This window comes from Bombyx mori, chromosome 28 (assembly GCF_030269925.1).
Source record: "Bombyx mori chromosome 28, ASM3026992v2".
NCBI lineage: Eukaryota > Metazoa > Arthropoda > Insecta > Lepidoptera > Bombycidae > Bombyx > Bombyx mori.
Window position 1 is genome coordinate 8,996,339 of NC_085134.1, and position 24,162 is coordinate 9,020,500.

A 24,162-nucleotide genomic window follows, 5' to 3' on the forward strand; every position below is an offset into this window, starting at 1 on the left:
AAATCACGCGTTCGATTCTTAGCGTCCCCCGCCATCTTTTGTTTCGCAAAATGTCGGAAGGTGAAGAATTATCGCCGTGTGAACAAGATATTTTCGAAAGGGATTTAATTCTTGATGAACTCAAACGTATCATTCTACTCGCGAAGACGAACGAACAACAATTTCGCTCGCGTACTATAGACCTAGCGGCTCACCAAAGAAAGTTTACAAAGGTTCAGACTAAAATTGAAAAGTTTCTCATCAGATCCAAATCATTTAGCAAAGATGATAACATAAAGATTCGTAATGATTTTAACGACTTTTACTACGAAATTGTCGGTCACTTAAATTCGTTAAAGTCGATGGATGAGCGTCAGCGCCGTTTCAATCGGTCAAGTAATTGTTCATTTGATGCGATAGGTAACGATAAAAGAAATTTACCTACTTTACCTTTACCTGAATTCAAAGGCGATCCTACGGATTGGCCATCATTTTATGATTTATTCAAATCTTTAGTGCATAGCAACAATGCCTACTCTAAAGCAGAGAAACTTAGATATCTTCTACTTGCAGTTAAAAACGAACCGTATAACCTGATCAAATCCATACCTATCACGGAAGATAACTACCCGATCGCGTTAGAAATATTGTTAACCCGCTACGAAAATAAAAGGGTAATTGCGTCGAAACATCTAGATCGAATTTTAGACATAGAATCGTGTTCAGATAGATCTCCGTATAGTGTACGAAAATTGTTAAATGTCTATCAGGAAAACATGAAGGCGTTAGAGGTCATGGACTTTCCGACTCATGAGTGGAGTTTCGTTCTCCTACAAATTTTACTACGTAAAATTCCGAGTAGTATGAGAAAGGGATTCGAACGTTCATTGGCCAAGCCATCCGATATTCCAGAAGTAGACACATTGGTTTCATATTTACAACATGAAATCGCCGCGGAAGAAATGGTATCTCCTAGCTCCTCAAGTACCTCCGCACAGCACGCTAACAAACAGATATCGCGGGTAGGTAATCCGCTGCCATTACAGCCGCGTAGCTACAATGTAAGTCCGAACAGTTTTGCGCCGGTAAAGCGATCGTTTGCCGCCAACGTGTCATCAGACCAAACTCGACCTACGGCCGATGCTAATAAGGTTCGAACTTGCTTGAAGTGTAACGGTTCACACATGTTGACAAAATGTGCAGAGTTTTTAAATCTTTCCCCGCAGGATAGGTATTCCCTTGTACAAAACAAAAGTGTTTGTTATAATTGTTTGAATGTCGGTCACGACGTAAAAAATTGCATTTCTAATTTTGTGTGTAGAACGTGTCATAAACGACATCATAGTTTATTACATTTTACGAATCAACCGGCTCAAGCGCTAGCGGTTGCAAGCGAAACCAAGCAACCTATTGTTGTTCCGCTCACTCCTATGCAGGAGAAGCCGACTCCGATCGCGGTACACGGAAATTGCGCATCTAACTTACCTCTCGCTCGCACTGGAACAGTGTTGTTATCGACAGCACTAGTGGATATTGTCATAGGTAATAATATGACGATTTCCACTGTTAGATGCATGGTAGACACGGGGAGCCAGGCATCGTTTATTACCGAAGCTTGTGTGCAGCGCTTAGGTCTAGCGCGCCGGCATAGCAACGTGCCGGTGTTCGGTATTGGTGACACCGGACCCGTGCATCCAAAAGGTTTAGTTTCGTGTTCCATTGCGCCTAAAGGTAAACAACAACCTGTCATTCCGGTAAATGCGTTAATTTTGCCCGAATTAATTCCAAAAATGCCAAGTGTACCTTTACCGTATACCGGGTGGTCACATTTGAAAAATCTAAAGTTAGCTGATCCGGACTTTCATACGCCCCAGCCTGTTGAAATGTTACTAGGAGCGGATATACTATCCCACGTGTTACTAGGCAACACTATCGTAGGCCCGCCGGGCACGCCGATCGCTATGAATAGTGTGTTCGGTTATTTACTTTTAGGCAAATTAGATTTAGATTTTTCTGTTCCAACTTCATTTCAAGTGTGTTTTAGCTCGTTTGACAACGACAACCTTCAGAGATTTTGGGAGCTGGAATCAATACCAGAGAAACGGAGTTACACTCCAGATGAGGAGTTGTGCGAATCCTTTTTTCAAAAGACGCACACTCGTAATGCGGACGGGCGATACGTGGTCGCCCTCCCGTTTAAGCCCGACGCACCGTCTCTCGGCGAGTCGCGGTCCATTGCGCTAGCTCGGTTTCATAAACTAGAATATCGGTTAGAACGCAACCTCAAGTTGAAGGCTGATTACCACGCTTGTCTCCAGGAATACGTAGACCTCAACCACATGGAGCTCGTCGATGATCAACCTTCAGTTAGTGAAAGTTATTACATTCCGCACCACTGCGTGGTCAAAGAATCGAGTGAGTCGACGCCTACACGTGTGGTGTACGACGCCGGTTGTCGCTCAACTAGTGGGTATTCGCTCAATGACGTTTTACTAACGGGTCCTAAGCTTCACATGGACATAGTGGACGTCCTTCTTAAATTTCGTGTCCATTCAATCGCGCTTACTGCCGACATAAAACAAATGTATCGTAATATACTTGTTCGTGAAAGTGACAAAGATTTTCAGCGTATTGTGTGGCGCACATCACCAGAGCAAACTATTCGTGACTACCGTTTGCGTACAGTCACATTCGGTGTGAAATCGTCACCTTACCTCGCTCTGCGTACAATAAAACAACTCGCTCAAGATGAGGCCGAGTGGTTCAAACTCGCGTCGCCCGTTTTACTTAACGATGTTTTCGTCGACGACGTCGTATCTGGCGAGGACTCTGAAGTCAGCGCACTCGCGCTACAACAAGAGCTGATAGGTATTTGTAGGGCGGCTGGGTTTGAATTGCGCAAATGGCACAGCAACTCGCCAGCGTTACTCGCTGCGGTGCTGCCATCAGAGTCTCATGGTGAGCGGCCGGAGAACGTTCTCTTCGCTGAAATGGAGATCGACAAAAAGGTTAAGGTTCTGGGCTTACAGTGGAACCCTAAATCTGATTCATTCAATTTTAAAGTCCAAGTTTCATCGATTAAGTGTACAAAGCGTGTCATTCTTTCAGAAATAGCAAAAATATACGACCCCCTCGGGCTATTATCACCGGTCACATTGTTTGCCAAACATTTGATTCAACTCTTATGGATAGCCAAAGTCGATTGGGATGAGACGCCGCCTGTTGACATAATAAATTCGTGGTCTTCTTTCGTTGACGAGCTCCCACTCATCTCACAAATCTCATTTCCGCGTTATATATTTAACAATACCAATCCCGAACCGATACAAATTCACGGTTTTGCTGACGCTTCCGAGAAGGGTTTCGGAGCATGTGTATATATTCGTTACAAAGATCAAGAAGATTTCATTCAAACTCACCTGATTATAGCCAAAACTCGCGTCGCACCGTTGAGTGTGCGTCTCACTATTCCTCGCCTCGAACTAATGGCGGCAGTCCTCTTATCTAAATTAATTGAAAAGGTAATGCTCACTTACAGTGGTCGTGTTCGCTTCGACCAGGTCTACGCTTGGTCCGACGCATCCATCGTGCTAGCATGGCTACACTCATCTCCGCACGAATGGAAAACCTTCGTTTCGAACCGTGTCAGTGAGATTTTGCGCCGCATACCCGCGGACCGCTGGCGCCACGTCCCGTCGGCCGACAATCCCGCCGACGCTGCGTCTCGTGGCCTTTTGCCCGCCGCGCTCGTACAGCATGACTTATGGTACCACGGACCCTCGTGGCTACATCTGGGTCAGAACTCCTGGCCGATTCCAAATCCCGTAAGAGACACGTGCGAAGAAAAACGCAACGTATCGGTGTGTTCCAGCGCGTCAACGGCGCCGCCTATACAGGATGTTGATTTTATTACGCGATTTTCGTCGCTTGGAAAACTTGTTCGTGTCACCGCACTCATCTTTCGGTTTTTCAACAAATGTAAAAAAACACAACAATCGTTTTCAAGGTACATTACCGTGACAGAATATAATTTCGCATTAAATCGGCTCATTCGAATTACACAGCAATCCGTGTTTAGCGAAGACATAATCAATATCCGAGTGGGTAAATTACCATCAACGAATTTGCGTCGTTTAACGCCATACTTGGATGATACGGACGAGTTACTTAAAGTTGGTGGTCGAATCCATAAATCGCTTTTACAATTTGAATCCAAACATCAATTAATTCTACCTAAAAAAAAATGTGTGCGTGTACTAGTGTACACACGTAAGAAGTGAAACTTATTTATGGCCTTATTTTTCGAAAAATGATCTACATGCAACTTTCTAGAAATTGGTTAAATAAAGTTAAATTAGATAAAGTTTAAACAAAAGGATTTTATTATCATAGACATGAATACAAAAAAGTTAAATTAGATAAAGTTTAAACAAAAGGATTTTATTATCATAGACATGAATACAAAACAGATGGCGCGTAACGGAAAAATGTGACGCGTAACCGAAAAATGTGACGGTAAATTTTTTTCCAACGCCGATAAGGAAGTTTCACTTCAAAAACACCCTTTAACTAATCTTATTATTGACGATGCACACTTATGTAATTTACATGCCGGACCGCAGTCCGTTCGCTACGCGCTTTTACAACGCTATTGGATTTTGTCAAGCCGTAACATCGTGCGGCAGCGCATACATCGCTGCGTGCAGTGCTTCCGCGCGCGCCCGACGCACAATCAACCGCGCATGGGACCACTCCCAGCAGTTCGTGTTCGCCCCGCGCGACCGTTTCTAAAGACCGCGGTAGATTTTGCTGGTCCATTTTACGTGCGCGCCAATAAGGTGCGTAATGCAAAAATTATAAAATGTTACGTGTCGGTTTTCGTGTGTATGAGCGTTAAAGCGATACACCTCGACTTAGTTTCAGAGCTTTCCACAGAAGCCTTTATAGCAGCCCTGCGACGTTTCACGTCCCGTCGTGGTTTATGCACCGATATTTATTCAGACTGTGGAAAGAACTTTGTCGGGTGTGACCACTATCTTCAAGACCTTTACGAGTTTTTACGAAGGGAATCTGTGCAAAGCGCACTTAACCAACAAACCCTTCAACAGGGAATTACGTGGCACTTTCAACCTCCATACGCGAGCCATTTCGGAGGACTACATGAGTCTGGTGTTCGTAGTTTTAAACACCATCTTCATCGCGTTGTAGGTAATCGCATCCAAACGTACGACGAGATGCATACGTTCTTGTGTCAGGTCGAAGCGATCTTAAATTCGCGTCCACTTTGCGTTTTAAGTTCAGATGCTTCGGATCCCCTTTCATTAACACCTTCCCATTTTTTAATCGGAGAGCCCATGACAGCTCTGCCTGACGTATCATTGATAGATGAGTCACCGAATCGTCTCACTCGCTGGCGCTGGATTCAACAATCCATCCAGCACTTTTGGAAGAGATGGAGCAAAGAATATCTCCACGAACTTCAGCAAAGTAACAAGTGGCTTCAGGACAAGGGCGTCGCCCTTCGTGAAGGCACTGTTGTGGTGGTATGCGACGACCGCTTGCCGCCGTTGCAATGGAGGTTGGCGCGCATCCACGAACTTCATCCCGGCTCGGACAATATCACACGAGTTGTAACCATTAAAATGGGAAATTCCCTTTATAAACGACCCGTGGTTAAAATATGTCCTCTTCCCTTGGAGTAGTTCAAGTCATTAATTATTAGTTTTTTGAATTTATTAGTTTCGAGTAAGTTTTTTAAGCTTTACGTTCTTTCGATTTTAGTTTTAACTTTTGAATATTAAAAGCAATACGTACTTTTAAGGTGAGCGGCATGTTCCGTCCCGTAACAGTTTGTTCTAAAATACATATTTATATTATTTTTTTTATTGTGAATAATTTTTTTTTTTTTTTTTATTCTTTGAGTACGTAACGCGACACAATTTGGTTTATATGTATTATTCATTTCTTATTTTTTCTTGTACTGGGTCTGCGACATGTTGTGTGTATCGGAATGCACCATTTCCGTGGGAAATGGTTCTTCGGCGCGACACTAGCGCCACCACTTGCCTGCCTGTTAGTGCGGCAAAAAACAAAAAGAGAGTTTTTCGCGCGAAGCCGCTGTAGCCGCATCGGCACGCGCATTATATTTAAATAGTGTGTAAAGTTCCCCCTTTCTTATAAAAAACTGGAAAATAGTGACAGTGACCTATGACACTTTACATGTGAAGGATATATGAACTAATTCTGTCGGCAATACTCATCCTCGACCAGGACCTTCGGACGTGGTTGCGGGACGATTCACGGTAAGTCGTCAGACCTAGGCCATATCCTAATCACTCACCACTTAATTCCTCCCGCATTAGGAGAAGAAATCTCACACCCCCGATTACCTCTTCAGCCAACCTATAACCTGGGCCCAAGTACCTGGGCGACACCCTGGATGCATCCATGACATTCCGCCTCCATATAAAATCCGTCCGCGACCGTGCCGCGTTTCTTCTCAGCAAACTCTACCCCATGATCTGTAAGCAGAGTAAAATATCCGTTCGGAACAAGGTGACACTTTACAAAACTTGTATAAGGCACGTCATCACTTACGCGAGTATGGTGTTCGCTCACGCGGCCCGTATACACATAGACACCCTCCAATCCCTACAATCCCGCTTTTGCAGGCTAGCCGTCGGAGCTCCGTGATTCGTGAGGAACGTTGACCTACACGACGACCTGGGCCTCGAATCAATCCGGAAACACATGAAGTCAACGTCGGAACGATACTTCTATAAGGCTATGCGTCATGATAATCGCCTTATCGTTGCCGCTGCTGACGACTCCCCGAATCCTAATCACGCAGGAGCCAGTCACCGTCGACGCCCTAGACACGTCCTTACGGATCCATCAGATCCAATAACCCTTGCATTAGACCCCTTTAGAAACCTTTAGCTCTAACACTAGGAGTAGGGACCCCGGTAACCGTACTCGTCGAACTCGGCAAAAAGTTCGACGTCCAACCTAACCTAAACATCAGCCCTGCGCGGGGAGAGACCCAGACGTGGGGCGGCGTTCTTTCCACACTCACCCGTAGTAGGAAGCCGGGTGATGGTAGACCGTGTTCTCCCAACCGCTCCGGGGGAAGGTGTAACGCGGTGCCATCAAGGCAGGCTCTTGTCCCGCTGACCAAAGGAACCGGTGGTCGTGTCGCTGGCGGCCGCCGGTCCGGCGTCTGTGGGACGGCGGGATGGATGTAATGTGCTCTGCGTCAACCCTGTCCCGCCGTCTCAATAGTCCCGACTGGGCTCCGGCCTGATCCGTGGTAGGGCGGCGGCTGTGAGCGGCAGGAGTTTTCAGTGAGGTTCAAGTCCCAATACCCCACCCCACCTGCCGCGTGGGTGGGAACCCGGCGATTTTCTCCTGGGGAAAAAAAAAATCGTCATCCCGCTGAGTTTCTAGCTTATCATTTCAACGGGTCGCGATTCCGATCTGGTAGTAGATTCATTCACGAAGCAGCTACTCTTGAGGTGTTAGGTCTCCTTTGGAGGCGCTCGGGTAGCTGTTAGCAAATCCCACCCCTCCTGGCTGAGCCTTTGCTCGCCCACCTGCCCTGGTAAAACTGGAAAGGCCTCCGGGCCACCAGTAAATTCTCAAACATAAAAAAAAGTCAATATAATATATGAAACTGAACAGGCGTGTGTATTTATTTCTAAGGTTGACAATATTCAAAGTATAAACATTATTACGTCTTATCTACACTCTAAATAGAAATTCGAATTTCTTTACGACCGGACGAATCTCTCTCTCCAACTTTCTAAGCTAAAAGTTACTTGTATAGAATTGGGTTAAGGCCACTCACAGCTCTCTAGATTCTATACATACCATCTCTTCACTTTCCTAACATTGAAATGTATTGAAAGTAAATATATGACATGAATGCTTCCAAATATAATTGGAGTAATACAATTTTTCTGTCTCTCTGCAGACAGTTATCAGAAAAACGCATTAGAAAACAAGCCATCTTTTGTTGTTCAAAATACTTATGGCGTTTTGTTTTAGGGCCAGAAAAGTCAAACAATTAATTGAATATGCAATTTCGAAAAGGTCACATCTCTGAAAATGTAAAATGTTCAGGAAATGAAAAAAAACTGATTATTTTCTAAAGCAGTGTAAAATTTAAAATATTAACTTTTGAGATATATTTTAGTGTTAATCAGCAATTGAAAATTACTGGAATTATTATAAAATGAGTGTAGGTAAGCCTCAAAACTACATGTATATGAAAAGACGTATTTGACAAAATATGCGACATGTGCCCTTTTCGAAATTGCATGTTCAATTGATGTACTGTCTTTAACTTTGCGATTTACAGGTAACGCACTAAATTTTAATATAGAAACGGAGAACCGTTTTACTGGAGGGCAGTGTATTAGTTCGCTCGTCTTCTTCTTCTTCTTCTTAGTCGGATACTTCATTGCTGAAGGTCGTGTCCTTGAAAGCCCTTCGTGGCTCTTTGTACCCTCAGCTTCCATTTGCTTCGGTTTTCGGCTTCTCTCAGGGCGTTCGCAACAGAGAGTCCAGTGAGCGCAGTTATCTGATCCGACCAACGGTATGGTGGCCGGCCGGCGGGCCGAATTATACAAGTTTGTGTCAATAACTTTTGTCTCTAAAGTTTTTGCGCGGGCGGCTTTGTAGAATTCGCTCATAATATAATTAGGTATATAGGTATAATAATAATATAAACTTTGTTCTACTTCGTAGCGCACCTCCTAATAAATTCTTAATATTATAAAATGAAAGTTTAAGTAAACGGTTTAGTTTTCCGAGAATCTTAGGAATTGTTTATTTGCCGACTTTCTCTTAAAATTTAACGAAGGTCGAATTTTTTGTTGGTTTTCATTTTACACGCTTTATATTTGTATGTGTGGACGAGCTCACAGCCCACCTGGTGTTAAGTGGTTACTGGAGCCCAAAGACATCTACAACGTAAATGCGCCACACACCTTGAGATATGTTCCCATTAGAACATGTCCCCTCTCTAACTCTATTGAATTGCCCTTGCCTTCTATTCGATAATATGTCGCATTCCGCAGTAGCCAAAATATAAGTAATCTTGCAAATAAAAAATACACATTTATTAGCTTTGGCGATCGAATTAAATTTAAATGATAAACCCCGTCGCTAGAAAGTAATTCGCCTACGGCCGCACCCCACTTGTAAAGAATTACGTCTCCGTGTATAAAGCCGGGATATAAACAGGACGCGTAATTAGCGCGCGTCAGAGCGCTAAACTGACGCCGAGATGTGTTGTACTACTATGGTTAACATACCGTCAAACAGCAGAGCCCCAGCGCTATAAATACGCGGCGTTAGGACGCTTTGACGTCAGGCGTTGTAATTTTTTACAAATTTTATTTTAGCGTCTGAGTGAATGTGTATTAAAATACTAGATAATGCCCGAAAAAATGATATAAATAGTTAGAAAATACCCATGCTTATACAATGCCACATCTGAATCACTCGATTTCTTAATACTTTTAAATTTTCACACTCCTATCGAAAGGCACTATGATTTGGCGAATGCGTTGCGTCAACTCATCTAGTCAATTTGAAGAGCGCGACGTTAAGTACGCGGCGCTAAGTACGCGTTCTGTTTGACGAAGGCTTAAATCGCAAATGCAATTTTCAAAATAATAGGAACTTCAAAAATCTTTACCACTGCTCTTTCGACCAAATTAATCTTAACCGGCATTGTCGGGGAAATTTAATTGTGGCCACGACCAATAAATCAAGAGAGAACCCTTGTAAGTCGCTTTCGAACCGTAATTTGATACGTTAAACCACCTGCAGGAGAGCTCTGTGCTTGAGCGAGCTTTTCTTTAAATCTCTGCTTCGAACGACGCTTTTATTCGGAGCTTACCTTGGTTTTAGGGGTGTGTCGTACGTCATATTGTTCTATATGAGTCGACTATTATCAAAGCCGGCTATCTGACTTTTGGATAATTATTGGTAAATCAGAAAAACGAATTATTGACTTTGTATTCCATTGGCAGTCACAAAACTCTTCGGAACGACATCTTAGATAAATAACAGGTTAACTATTAACCTTTATTTAAGCGGCTTGGCTCTGCCCCTGGCATTGCTGAAGTCCATGGGCGACGGTAACCACTCACCATCAGGTGGGCCGTGTGCTCGTCTGCCTACAAGGGCAATAAAAAAAAAAAAACTGGTTTTGAACCGTATTCTTTGAAGGAGACGATTATATTCAAATGAATCTGTATTGACATATCAATAACATTTTTTTGTCCAAATGCACAGATTGCCACCTTTGATAATAGACGACTCATATGTAGGAAAGAGTTTTGTTATAAAAAACATTTAGTTTTGAGCACTGTAATGTTAAATTTGTTTTATCAAGACCCGAATTTATCTTTATAGAAGAGAAAATTTTAAATTGACTGATTTATTAGCGAACGTCATCGAATCATTTGATAAACTAAAAGTATCATAAAAGCATTTCATAGCTTTTATATATACAAATAAACAAAATAAACATTTTTTTTCCAAATCGAGAAGTGAAAGCATTTTTGGTTTAAGCGTCATTTTTGAAGGAAGGGCATTAAGGCTGAAAATTTGGAAAAAACATCCGAACATAAAAACGTTTAAGAGTAAACTTAATTGAAGGTCAATTATAACCGCTTAACATGCTAATACCAGATAAAACGCACCAATTACAAAAATAAAAGTCGTGTAACCAAATAGCATTTGACACCTCGATATAATATTGCGACGATAAATTAATTTTCTACTGGAAATAAGAATTGTAATGATGTTTGTCCAGAATATTAAATATTAAGAGGAAGTAATGTTATTTACACCGTGCGAGTGCAGTGTTGCATGGAGGCGCATATAATCTAATATATAAAATTCTCGTGTCACAATGTTCGTTCCCATACTCCTCCGAAACCGCTTGACCGATTCTCATGAAATTTTTTATGCATATTCAGTAAGTCTGAGAATCGGCTACTATCTATTTTTCTTACCCCTAAGTGATTAGGGTTGTCCCACCCCTAACATATTTTTTTTATTTGGACTTTTTTTTTTTGTTATAATGAGGTATTATGTGGTTGAATGAGGTTTTGTTATTTTTATTATATATTCCCTCATCGTTCACAGCACTACATACCTCTTTCACTCATTTACCACATCCTTACACACTTACAATAAGTTAGGTTTTTTTTCTACACTAGAAATTCCCTAGAAATCTTATATATGGCAAAACAATGTCTGCCGGGTCAGCTAGTAATCTATATATTTTATATAAAAATTCATTGCTGTTCGTCAGTCTCGCTAAAACTCGAGAACGGCTGGACCGATTTGGCTAATTTTGTTCTTGATTTATTTGTGGAAGTCCAGAGAAGGTTTAAAGTAGAGAAATAAATATAAAAATGCTCGGAATTAAATAAAATTAACAATTTTGTTTTTCCTTTGACGTGTCCCCCGTCGGACGGATTCCTTTTTTTGTTTTAAGTTACAAAAGCTTAGGTCTTTTATTTATCGATTGAGGCACTACAAAGTCTGCCGGGCCAGCTAGTGTATAATAATAATATAACCCTTGTGGATTTATTAAAAACTAGCTGAGTCCCGCGATGTTACCCCGCGGTTATTATCATACCGCGGGTGACGCCGCGGGGCGAAGCTTGTCTAAAAAAAGTAGCCTAAGTTACTCCGTATATCATCAGCTAGCTATCACTGAAGGTCTCTTCAAAATCGGCCAGCCGTTCCAGAGATTAGACTGAACATACAAACAGAAACAAAAATTGTAAAAAATGTTATTGTGGTGTATGTACCCTGTTAATGTGTATTTAGTAAAAAGTATTTCAATATTACAAACAGACACTGCAATTTTATTTATAACTATAGAAGCCCGAACTTGTTATATTTTGAAGGCACTAACCTTTGAATATCGAGAATTTGATAGATCGCGGTAATTGGAAACGGGATTGACGCAGATTATATTATTAGAAGGAGATTAATTAGAACTTGTTATGCAGGAGAGATCCATTCGTTCCTTTATTAATTAAAATTTTATTTTTTCGTGGAAGATACGTTATTTAGGGCCCTATTATCTTGTATGTCGATCTTTATGTTTTTATCGGTTTAAAAAAATCTAATAAGCATGCAATAATTGTATCCGATTAGATGCCAAAACTACTGAGTCGATGAAGTTTAGAAATATCTCGCAGTCTTCGGTACAATACAAGATATTTGACAGAGGCTGAAATCTCGCTTATCATATATACAAGTTCCAAATAAGGACATTCGGACCGTCGGTCGATCGAGCAATTACACTCGTTTTTTTGTTATTGCTCAAATGGGTGGACGAGCTCACAGCCCACCTGGTGTTAAGTGGTTACCGGAGCACCTAAGACATCTACAAAGTGCACCACTCATCTTGACATAGAAGTTCTAAGGTATCAAGTATAGTTAAAACGGCTGCCCTACCTTTCAAACCGAAACGCATTACTGCTTCGCGGCAGAAATAGGCAGGGTGGTGGTACCTACCCGCGTTGCTCCCAACAGGTCCTACCACCCATAAGTGAAATGCCCTAGAGATGCGCCCAAAAATATTGTTTCTCCTGTCGAGCATACGCTTAGGGACGCGCCTTGATCGTAAGTCTTCTGGAAAAAAATCAATATTAGCACGTTAATCACTTCTTACTCTTTCTAATTTCTTGGTGTATGCATGCATAACGGGATCCAATTCTAATTCGATTCAAACCGATTCGTTAGCTATCCTTGTATTCTATTTATTAGTAGAGTTGCCTAATTTGTCGTATCGATTAGATTTGCGGGTGATTATTTACCGACGGAGTCACGTGTAATAGGTTAAGTTGTTGAAAAGCTACAAAAGCTTTCGTTTTCGCGTTCACCTAGATAAGCAGCTTAAAAGTCCTTTGATGAAATTTCTCCACAAAAAGCATTTTGGTAGGCAGCGACTTGGCTGTGTTTCTGACGTTGCTGACGTCTGCGAGCGACGGTAACCACTTACCATCAGGTAGGCTCGTTTGCCTACAAGGGCAATAAAAAAAATTATATATATATAGCACTGAGGTGTATCCGAATCTTGAGCTGGGGTAAGATTTACTGGTGGTAGAACCTTTTGTGAGTATGCGCGGGTAGGTACCACCACCCCGCCTATTTTTGCCGTGAAGTAGTAATGCGTTTCGGTTTGAAGGGTGGGGCAGCCGTTTTTTTTTTTTTTTTTTTTTTTTTTTTTTATTGCCTTTGTAGGCAGACGAGCATACGGCCCACCTGATGGTAAGTGGTCACCGTCGCTCATGGACGCCAGCAATGCCAGGGGCAGAGCCAAGCCGCTGCCTACCATAAAACTATACTTGAGACCTTAGAACTTATCTCAAGGTGGGTGGCGCATTTACGTCGTAGATGTATATGGGCTCCAGAAACCACTTAATACCAGGTGGGCTGTGAGCTCGTCCAACCATCTGAGCAATAAAAAAAAAAAAGATTGGATTCGCTGGTTGTGTTCTGTCCAAAGTTGGTTCTATGTCTCAACATAATTGAGGGTATTCACCAAACTTAGACCTATGACCTGTCTGCATAATCAGTCAATAAGTAAAATTCTCTTCAACTGGGCAAAGGATATCGGTTCATTGACCCCTCGAAATTCACGATTCTCAGTATAACTATTTACATGCAAACGATTTAGTTAATTGATTAAAATACTCCTAAAAGGATTCTAAAAGTGAAAAGCATAAAAATTAATTAAATTAGGATTAAAAAAAACATTTGGTTTGGATGTAAAGTTTGATACCAAAAATAATTTCATTTTTAAACAAATACTAAAGAGATACCCTTCAACCTTTTCGTATGAATTCCATAAAGTTATTTCAGAGATTAAAAATTACATAGAACTCTTCTTCTTTTTCTCCACCTTATCCCACTAGGTGGGGTCGGCACAGCTAATTTTTCTCTTCCATTCTCTTCTATCAGCCGTCATCCAACACTCACTCCTCTCTCTCTCATATCGTCATTCACACTCCATCCATGTCTTCTTCGGTCGACCTCTTCCCCCTCTACCTTGCACTACCGTTTCCATACATCTCCTAGTCACATGCATCTTCTCTCTACGCATCACATGTCCATACCACGCTAACCGCCCGCTCCTTAATTTGTTGCTTACCGGGGCCACTTTCATACTTCCTCTGATATACTCATTCTTTATCTTGTCTATTCTTGTCACTCCACCCATCCATTTCAACATTCGCATCTCTGCCGCATGCACTCCTCTTTCATGCTTAACTTTCGTCGCCCAACACTCAGATCCATACAGCACGACAGGTCTAATGATCGTTTTGTAAATGTTTTAAATTACATAGGACTATTTTCTAATAATTTACTATCTCCTATTATATAAGCGGTGGCTGGTTTAAAATTCATAATATTTTTTTTCTCAAATCGAAATATAAACGAACCGTTCCAGTGTTTTGTGTACTAATTGTTTATCGCCGAGAAAGTTCACGGAATCTACTTATGTAATTTATAAACAGCATTTTTCTTAATACATATAAACCAAAAATTCTGAACGTTTATATTTCCACATAGAGCGTGCTCGCAGAAGTCTGAGTCTATATCCTTATATATCGAAAAATACAAGAATCTACGGATGATTCAGAAACAGTTTTAGATTAATTAATACATTCCTAATACAATATTTAATGACTGTATTGATGGTGGTGTGTTTCCTGATCTAATGAAATATAGTAAAATAATACCTTTATTTAAATCTGGTAGTACTTTTGACCCCTCTAACTTTAGGCCCATTTCAGTACTACCTACATTGAGTAAAATTTTTGAAAAAATTATTCTGGAACAACTTTTGAACCACTTCAATTCCAATAACCTGCTTCATAACAAACAATATGGATTCACTAGAGGTCGGTCAACTATTGATGCAGGTGTAGATCTCATTAAAAATATTTTTCAGGCTTGGGAAGAGTCGCATAATGCCCTTGGGGTTTTCTGCGACTTATCTAAAGCTTTTGATTGTGTTGAGCATAATACATTGTTGAGGAAATTACTCCATTATGGTATTAGGGGCGTTTCATTAGAACTTATTAAATCTTATTTATCCGGAAGAATCCAAAAAGTAGACGTTAAAGGAACCAGATCTTCCGGTGTCTTACTTAATATGGGTGTTCCTCAGGGTTCCATATTGGGTCCCTTCCTATTTCTTGTATATATCAATGATTTACCTAAGTTTATTGAAACCCGTCACGAGGTCGTATTATTCGCTGATGATACATCATTATTGTTTAAAATTAAACGACATTTGGAAGATTATGACGATGTGAATGATGCTATCTCGCGCGTGGTACATTGGTTTAGTGTTAATAATCTGTTATTAAATAACAAAAAAACAAAATGTATAAAATTTAACACACCTAATGTTAGACAAGTTGACACTAATATTACTGTAAGTGGAGAGACACTGGAGCTTGTGGATTCGACAGGTTTTCTTGGTATAACAGTTGATTCCAAGCTGCAGTGGGGTCCTCACATATGCAAGTTAGCGAGTAGGCTTAGTTCTGCAGCGTTTGCGGTAAAAAAAATACGAATGTATATTAATGAAGATACGGCACGCCTGGTTTATTTTAGTTATTTTCATAGTGTTATGTCCTATGGCATTTTTCTATGGGGCAATGCTGCCGATGTCGAAACGATTTTCATCCTGCAGAAGAGGGCTATTCGTGCTATTTATAATATGCACCCGAGGGAATCCTTGAGGGACAAGTTTAAGGAAATAAAAATTCTAACTTTAGCGTCCCGATACATTTTTGAAAATTTATTGTACGTGCGTAAAAACATTGAAGAATTCCCCAGAGTCTGCGATTTGCACAATGTGAACACTAGGAACAAACATAGGCTTGCGTTGCCGGCGGCTCGAATTAAGAAAATAAGCAACTCTTTTAGGGGGCTGGGTGTACAGCTTTTCAACAAGATCCCACTAAACGTTCAACTACTACCTGTTCATAGATTTAAGAAAACTGTTAAGGAACGTTTGTGCAACAAGGCATATTATAAAGTTAAGGATTATTTACTAGATGGCACTACGTGGGAATGAGGCGCTCGCTCCTGGCCTTTTCATTTTTCATTATTATTATTATTATTTTTAATTGTATTTTTTTGACTTGTTTTTTCTTTTATTGTGAATATTTCTGTTTATTTAAAAAAAAGAAAATATTTGAGAAAAAACAAAAAAAAAAAGCCCGCTGAGTTTGTTTCGCCGGTTCTTCTCAGGACTGTGGCTTTTTTTGGAACCGGTGGTAGAGTTAACATTGTTATTTGTATTTTGACATTCAACAAGTGTGTCATACTGACATCTAAGTTGAAATAAATGATTTTGAATTTGAATTTGAATTGAATTTTCACGAATGGTCCCAACAAAATGCATTTAATGTATTTAAATAAAAAATCATTATACTAATTAATTTTCTTCGGTTATCTTTAGTAGCAAATAAAATTTGAAATACTTTTACGGTTTAATCTTGTCTTTATTATTGTCATTAACGAACGAGTAAGTTGTTGTTGGTGGTAGAGGGAATTGTGAGGCCACTTAGCTGGATACGTCCTGTCGTTTGCTGATAGTTGAACAATCACTACAACTGAGGATTTAATATCAAATCTTTTAGTGGAGGGTGGAATAGTGAAACGTAATGTCCTATATATGGTGAACCATGAGTTTTATCATCAGTCCTCGATGCGATCAACGCAGCTGAGGACACAGTGGGCGCAAGAAAGTCCACAAGAAACACATTCAGAAGGTCCATGAATGCTGAGGCATTGAGACTTATCGACTCGAAGAAGACAGCCATAATATTGTCAATCCATACTAACACTAAAATAATTAAAATATGAATGTACAATGCTGCACTTTCTCCTTTCATAGCGCACATTATTCTTGATAATTTCTTTGTTCAATGATACTCTGTATCACATAAAATAATGTAGAAACATGTAACGAAAAATGAAATAATATTATTTAAGTTGCAAAACTGATATCGTGTTAAATAATGGGGCGGACTCAGGAAGAAGTGTAATTATGAAAATTAAATTTTCAAGAATATTAGGAGTTAAAAGGAGAGTGAGGAGATTGTTTGGAAGAAAATATTGATACTATTACTAGGGTCCCTTTTTTTCCTACCTATGCTGTTAGCCTTAAGAGGCTATTTCAGCGTAACCTTAACTAGTAGGTGACGACGACACGAACCCTAGCAAGAGCAGTGCTTCGCAGAATCTACCACCGGAACGGAAACGCGACTCGATGAGAAGATCCGTAGAGAAACTCTGGGCTGTGTCTGTGGGTTAATTTACTATTTACTCGTCCAAGCCCTTCGTCGCAAGCGACGGGTTCGACGAGAACGATGACCGGTGCGTTTGAGGTACCTAAAAGCTCCATTAGTGGATCGGGACGATCCGATGACGTGATACGGTCCCATTCCTACATCTGCTGATCATCAGCAAATGTACTTAAATATCTTTTTTTTTTTTTTTTTTTTTTTTTTTTTTTTTATTGCCCTTGTAGGCAGACGAGCATACGGCCCACCTGATGGTGAGTGGTTACCGTCGCCCATGGACTTCAGCAATGCCAGGGGCAGAGCCAAGCCGCTGCCTACCGTTTAATACTCTCCACAAGCCTCGTTTGAAGAAGGACATGTCATAGCGCTCGGGAAACACCGTGGAGGGGAGCTCATTCCATAGCCGGATGGTACGTGGCAAAAAAGACCTCTGGAAACGCACTGTGGATGACCGTAGTGGCTCCAGGTAGTATGGATGAACTCTACTCCGGTGGCGGGCGGTGCGATGGTAAAAACGAGATGCCGGTATCATCTCGAACAATTCCTCAGAGCACTCCCCATGGAACATACGGTACAAAATGCAGAGGGAACCGAAGTCCCTCCGCAGACCCAGAGGCTCCAAACGATCCGTGAGAATGGGATTATCGACAATCCGAACGGCCCTCCTCTGTATGGAGTCAAATGGAAGAAGCTGGTATTTGGGAGCCCCGGCCCAGAGATGGGAGCAGTACTCCACGCGAGGCCGGACTTGTGCTTTATAAAGCAAAAGCCTTTGTCCAGGCGTGAAGTACCGCTTCGCTCTGTTGAGGACTCCCAGCATTTTGGACGCCAACTTGGCTTTGCCTTCCAGATGACTCCGAAACTGGACATCGCTCGAAATCTCGACCCCAAGTATCCCAATACTCTCGGAAGGTTGCAGGGATACTCCTTGGAATTGCGGCGCCATGACAAAGGGGTCCTTCTTCGCAGTGAACGCGCAAACTTGTGTCTTTATCGGGTTGAATTGAACCAAGTTCAATTCACCCCATTCGGAGACTCGCCTCAGAGAGTTCTCCACTTCAGACACAAGTTTAGATCGTCTCTCTTGCACCGCGCTCCGAGAGAGACTCTGATGGCCGATATATCGCGCATCCCCCGTGCTGTCATCCGCATAGCAATGCATGCCATCAATAGACAGCATGTCATTGATATACAGGATGAAAAGCGTGGGGGAGAGCACCGAACCTTGTGGAACGCCAGCGTTAATGGTCATGGTATCAGAGCAGTCACCGTCTACAACGACCATGATGCTCCGCCCATCCAAAAAGCTAGCGATCCACTTGCAGAGACCCTCGGGGATTCCGTAAGATGGTAGCTTCGACAGAAGTGCCCTATGCCAGACCCTGTCGAAGGCCTTCGCGATATCAAGGCTCACAGCAAGAGCCTCGCCCTTGCTCTCCAAGGCTTCAGCCCACCTGTGAGTAAGGTATACGAGAAGATCGCCAGCTGAGCGACCGTGACGGAAACCGTACTGTCGGTCACTGATCAGCTGGCGATCTTCAAGATACTTCAGGAGTTGTATATTTATTATTCGCTCCATCACCTTGGAAAGCAAGGAAGTTATCGCGATAGGCCTATAGCTCGATGGGTCCGACCGGTCACCCTTCTTGGGGATAGGGTGGACGTGGGCGGTCTTCCATGAAGACGGAACCCTGTTAGCGCAATAAGAGAGGCGATACAGACGCGTTAGCGCAGGCGTCAGCTCAGGGGCGCACGTTTTCAGAACCACTGCGGGGATGCCGTCTGGCCCACTCGACTTATGGACGTCCAGGAGTCGGAGTTCCCGCCTGACTGCACACTGTGTAAAGCAGATCTCCGGCAGGGAACTATCACACCGGGGGATGTTCGGTGGTGTGGCACCCCCGTCGTCCACGGTCGAGTTCGAGGCGAAGAGTTTGACCAGAAGGTCAGCCTTCTCTTTCGCACTATGGGCCAGACTGTCATCGGACTTTCGCAGTGGTGGGAGACTAGACCTGCAAAAGTTTCCTTCTGCGGCTTTGGCGAGCGACCAAAAAGCACGGCTCCCAGAGGGATAGCTCTTTAGTCGCTCGCCAACTCTAGCAACGTGCTCCGACTTCGCCCTGGCAATAGCCTTCTTGTAGGACCTGGAAGCGGCGTTATATTTCCGCCTTTCCTCTGAGATGTTAGGGTCCTGACGTCTCCTGGCATTATCCCATGCCACGTATGCGGACCGCTTGAGGTGTGCAGCATCCCTGCTGGCATTGTTATACCAGGGTCTGCTGCGACCCCCAACGGGCACTTCAGAGGAGGGAATAAACAATTCCATCCCCTGGAGCACCACGTCTTTAAGACGGTCCGCACAGACGTCAGGATCAGCAGAGGAAAAGCAGAACCGCCCCCATGGGTAGGATGCGTAAAATTCACGCAATCCATCCCAATCTGCTGACAAATACTGCCAAACTCTTCGATACCTGGTCGTCGTTCGACGACTAGGACGAGAGAGTGGTGTGGCAGCACGGATAAGGCAGTGATCAGACGATCCAAGCGGAGCGTCGACCACTACACTGTATCCGGCTGGATCGGTGGTCAGCAGAAGGTCCAACAGAGAAGGCTCGTGCCCCTCAATATCTGGGACACGGGTGGGCTGTGTCACCAGCTGGGAGAGGCCGTAGGCCAGGGCGAAATCGTAAGCAGCCCGACCCGGCAGGTCAGTGGTTCTGGACCCCAACCACTCTTGGTGGTGAGCGTTAAAATCTCCAAGAACCACCACCTCCGCAGATGGGTACTGCTCAAGCACGCGGCTAGTCCCCTCTTGCACATGCTCTATCAGAGCTGAACCTGCATCACTGCTCTGGGACCTGTACAGGCACGCGTAGACTCGGGTACAACCCCCATGGTCTACGCGCAGCCACAAGAGGGACAGGTCCCGTTGTTCGAGGCCTCGTAGACGGCGACAACAGACATCAGCCCGGACGAATACACACACCCCGGCTTTACGCAGGAAGTTGTGCTCCAATACGTAGCCGGGGTATTCAAGGTACGAAGTATCATCCGGAGCAGATATCTGCGTCTCCGTCAGAAAAAGGAGGGCAGGCTGCGCCGTCTCAAGATGGTGGTGTACGGCGTCGAGGTTGCTGTGTAGGCCCCTTACATTGCTGAAATCCACATTAAATGTGGAATGGGGCATCGCCGACAAAACCCTTTTCCTTTTTTGTACTGTCATGTTTGATTTTTTTTTGTTTGGAGAGTGGGAATGGGTGGGGTAGGAAGTTCGAAGCGAAATCATGACGATACCTGAATAAAGCGCGGAACACAGTACGTGCTCGACCACGGGTTGCGTGAGAGACTGACGCAGGGCATGGAAGGGCCCCCAGTCCACCCTGCGTGCGATCGCCGGGATCCACTCCGGTCTCCGACTCCGGCACGACGACCGCACGGCAGGATTTTACACCGGTTGGCGGGACAGCTTCCCGGGGCGGAGTTTAGTAGAGACACCCGGGTTCAGGTCCCCAACTGACCGGCGGGCGGCGGCGAACACCGTTTCACTGGGTCTCCCTATACCCCCGTCAAACAATCACGTCCCGCGAGCTCGCACGCACGTCTGCTCCGCATGTTCCAGGCATCATCAAGATTCACCCCGAACAAGGAAGAGGAAAGGGAAGGAATAAAACTGGCTCTCCAACCCACACGCCGGAACACAGCTAGGCTATTTGGCGGCGGACTCTAGTTGGAGGGTGGTCGCCAGCCAGTCGGACAAGTCCTACCACCGATTATGTGTTCGGCTCCCGTTTTGCACCACCCAGGGGTCACTTGTAGGGAATCGCGGGTTAAACCTACGGAAGCGGGAAGCAATCAACCCCCAAATCCCCCAAACCCCCAAATCCCCCAAATCCCCCAAACCCCCAAATCAATATCTAAACAAGCGGTATTTCTACTCATTGAAATATTATTGTCTACGTCATCTACACTAATATTTTAATGTAATTGTTTGAATGTTTCGTGCTCGATTGAGCAGAAATGGCTGAAAAGATTTCGATAATAGTTCGAACAGAGATAGTTTATATATAGCCTGGATTCTTCTAAAGATTGTTCAACGCCCAGTTTGTCGGATTTATCTGAATGAATGTAGGTTGTAATTCTGCGTACGCAGTGATGTTCAAAACGACCCGTAGTTTATGAAAGATACAGTGACATTAGCTATATATCCCGAGAAACTGTCTTATTGGTTCTGAATTAAAATACAAAGCAGCAGAAGCAAAAGGCATCTCTGTCATCCACATCCCCTCTAGTATTGTGTTCTTAAATAGTGCAAATGCTGCAATCATAAATTTATCATGGTGCATAATTGTTGGGGTTAAGCCAGCGCAATTATCAGTTAAATTGCTACTTTTCTTATTGTAGAAGGCTCAAGACATATTATTATATACCTTGAGTAGCCTGAGTAATGTGGTAGCCATTGCGAATTTTAAATCCAATCAGTTTCAGTATAAGAGTGAAGGAGATATTACACTGTTTTTTTTTTAAACCAAATTTATTCTATGAAAACTGACCTTTGATAAAAAAAACCCTCAGTACGTCCCTGTTCGAACGCAATAAAAACACTTGAATATTCATGCGTTCGTGTTCAACTAATTTCGTTTGCAAATTACTTGTTGTAGAATAAAATCGCGTATAATTTTAAATAATACCGTAACGGTTAAGGTTCATCGCTTTGTTACGTTTGGAAATTTATGTTTCGTGAATACTTTTTGAAGTGAAAACTTCTTTAGAATCGTTGTGATTTCAAACCGGATGCAACGGAAAAAACGACAGGTAAGAGACACAAATACAAAAATGTGTAGGATGAAGCCAGCAAAGAATGAGACAGAAATATACATACTATTTAATACAGCGCCATCTGTGAGATTTTTTTTAATACTAACGTGTGTATGAAAGCTCTTGTAGTGAATTTTAATTTAGGATTATACGTGAAATTAAAATATCAATTCACAGAGGGCGCTACCTTACAATTATTTACTAATGACAAAATTTTACATATACTTAAGACGTTTAGGATAATTGTATTTTAATTTTGGAAGGTTTCACTTCTACCACCTGTGAATTGCACACATTTTGTTTTTTTAATTCACAATTCTCATTTGCTTTGCGTAATTTTCAATCTGTCACATTTTATTTATTTACGACTGTTGGGTTTTCGTTTGAACTTTTTATACGGCGCAGTGTGAGTGACAACAAAGGAAGTGAGGATCTGTAAAGGGTGCTCTTAAAATATTATTAACAAAAATAAATTAGAAATAAAGGGTTTCTGTAATAATCGCAATTTTGCGGATTCGCGGTTTTCTTTTTGTTTCTTCAGGATATTCTTCACTGAAATTTCATCATTATTTCAAGAAACGTAACGATATTCAAAAGCAATATACAATTTGAAATATACAATACTGATTCGTTGAGATCATGAATATTCGACCTTTAGACTATAATGCCGAGAAGTACAGGGCTTTAGAGACAAGTACAGAATTTAGGCAGAAACAATATATTTAACAACAACGGTACATTTAGCATCGAAACAAAATCAAAATATTTTTTAATCATCACGAATTTACCACAAATTCTGACAGTTCCAGTACTGAATAGAAACGGTCCGAAACTCAGGTTATGCTATTTTCCAATATAGGAGTGTAACTAGTAGCATTTTTTATTTGTTTTATTGCTGAGATGGGTGGACGAGCTCACAGCCCACCTGGTGTTAAGTGGTTACTGGAGCCCATAGACATCTACAACGTATATGCGCCACCCACCTTGAATGTCATATTCTGATTTACCCATACAGTACATACAAGTCTTCTTCAGTATGCTAATATTTCACCTTAATAACACAAATGACACACCAAATTGACAAGACTAATGGAACTATTGAAATCATGTGTTTATCCAACTCACGGCCCACCTGATGTTAAGTAGTCACCAGAGCCCATGGAAGTCAATAAAGTAAATGCCGCCAGCCACCCAGAGACGTGTGAGTTCGAGAGAGAGTTGAGAATTTTCAGTTTTTACAGTACAACGGCTGTCCCACCCTTCAAACCGAAACGCATTACTGCGTCACGGCAGGAATAGGCAGGGCGGTGGTACCCACCCGTACGGACTTACAAGACTTCCTACCACTGGTAAAGATTAGCAATAACAATAATTCCTCTTAAATAATAAACAAAAATCTTAACCTATATCTATACCTATAAGCCTAAATCAAAAATAGGAATAAAAAAACATCTATGTACATGATTTTGTTTTTCCGAAACCCACTGTACAGAACCAATCATATATATTAATAAAAATACGTAATCCAAATCCAAACATGTTTCCACCATTATCATCACACATGAGTAGAAAGTGAACAGAGAAATAATAAGGTAACAAAATACAACATACATTAACAGTAGGCAACGACTTGGCTCTGTCCCTGGGCGACGGTAACCATTCACCATCAGGTGGGCCGTATGCTCGACTGCATGGCAATAAAAAATTGTTTTTTTTCGAAAGTTTTTTTTATTCTTTACAAAAGTTTCTAAAATAGTGTTTCAAATGTCATGTATTAGAACTTCTACGCGAGAAAGCTACAATGTTACATTTTTATAGATGAGATATAAGATTATTAGGTAATGTTGTTTTATTAATAAAACTAAATATAAATATAAATAAAACTTCAATGTGTTGCTCTGAAAGAACAAAGAAACGACGTTTAAAGTTTATTTTATAATCTTGTAACTATCTAAATAGAAATTATTTTTTATAAAGTTTTACACAATGACATACTATTTAT

The 24,162-nt window shown here is 42.1% G+C and overlaps 1 protein-coding gene across 1 annotated transcript in view; it reads left to right on the plus strand.

Moving 5' to 3' along the window:
- Positions 1-1,769: 1,769 nt before the first annotated feature.
- The window catches only part of LOC119630728 (uncharacterized), a 37,174-nt gene continuing 14,781 nt past the window's right edge, over positions 1,770-24,162 (plus strand). Inside the window, exon 1 of the mRNA XM_062676715.1 lies at positions 1,770-3,839. Within this exon, the coding sequence (XP_062532699.1) occupies positions 1,770-3,839 (2,070 nt within the window). The remainder of the gene's footprint in view (positions 3,840-24,162) is intronic.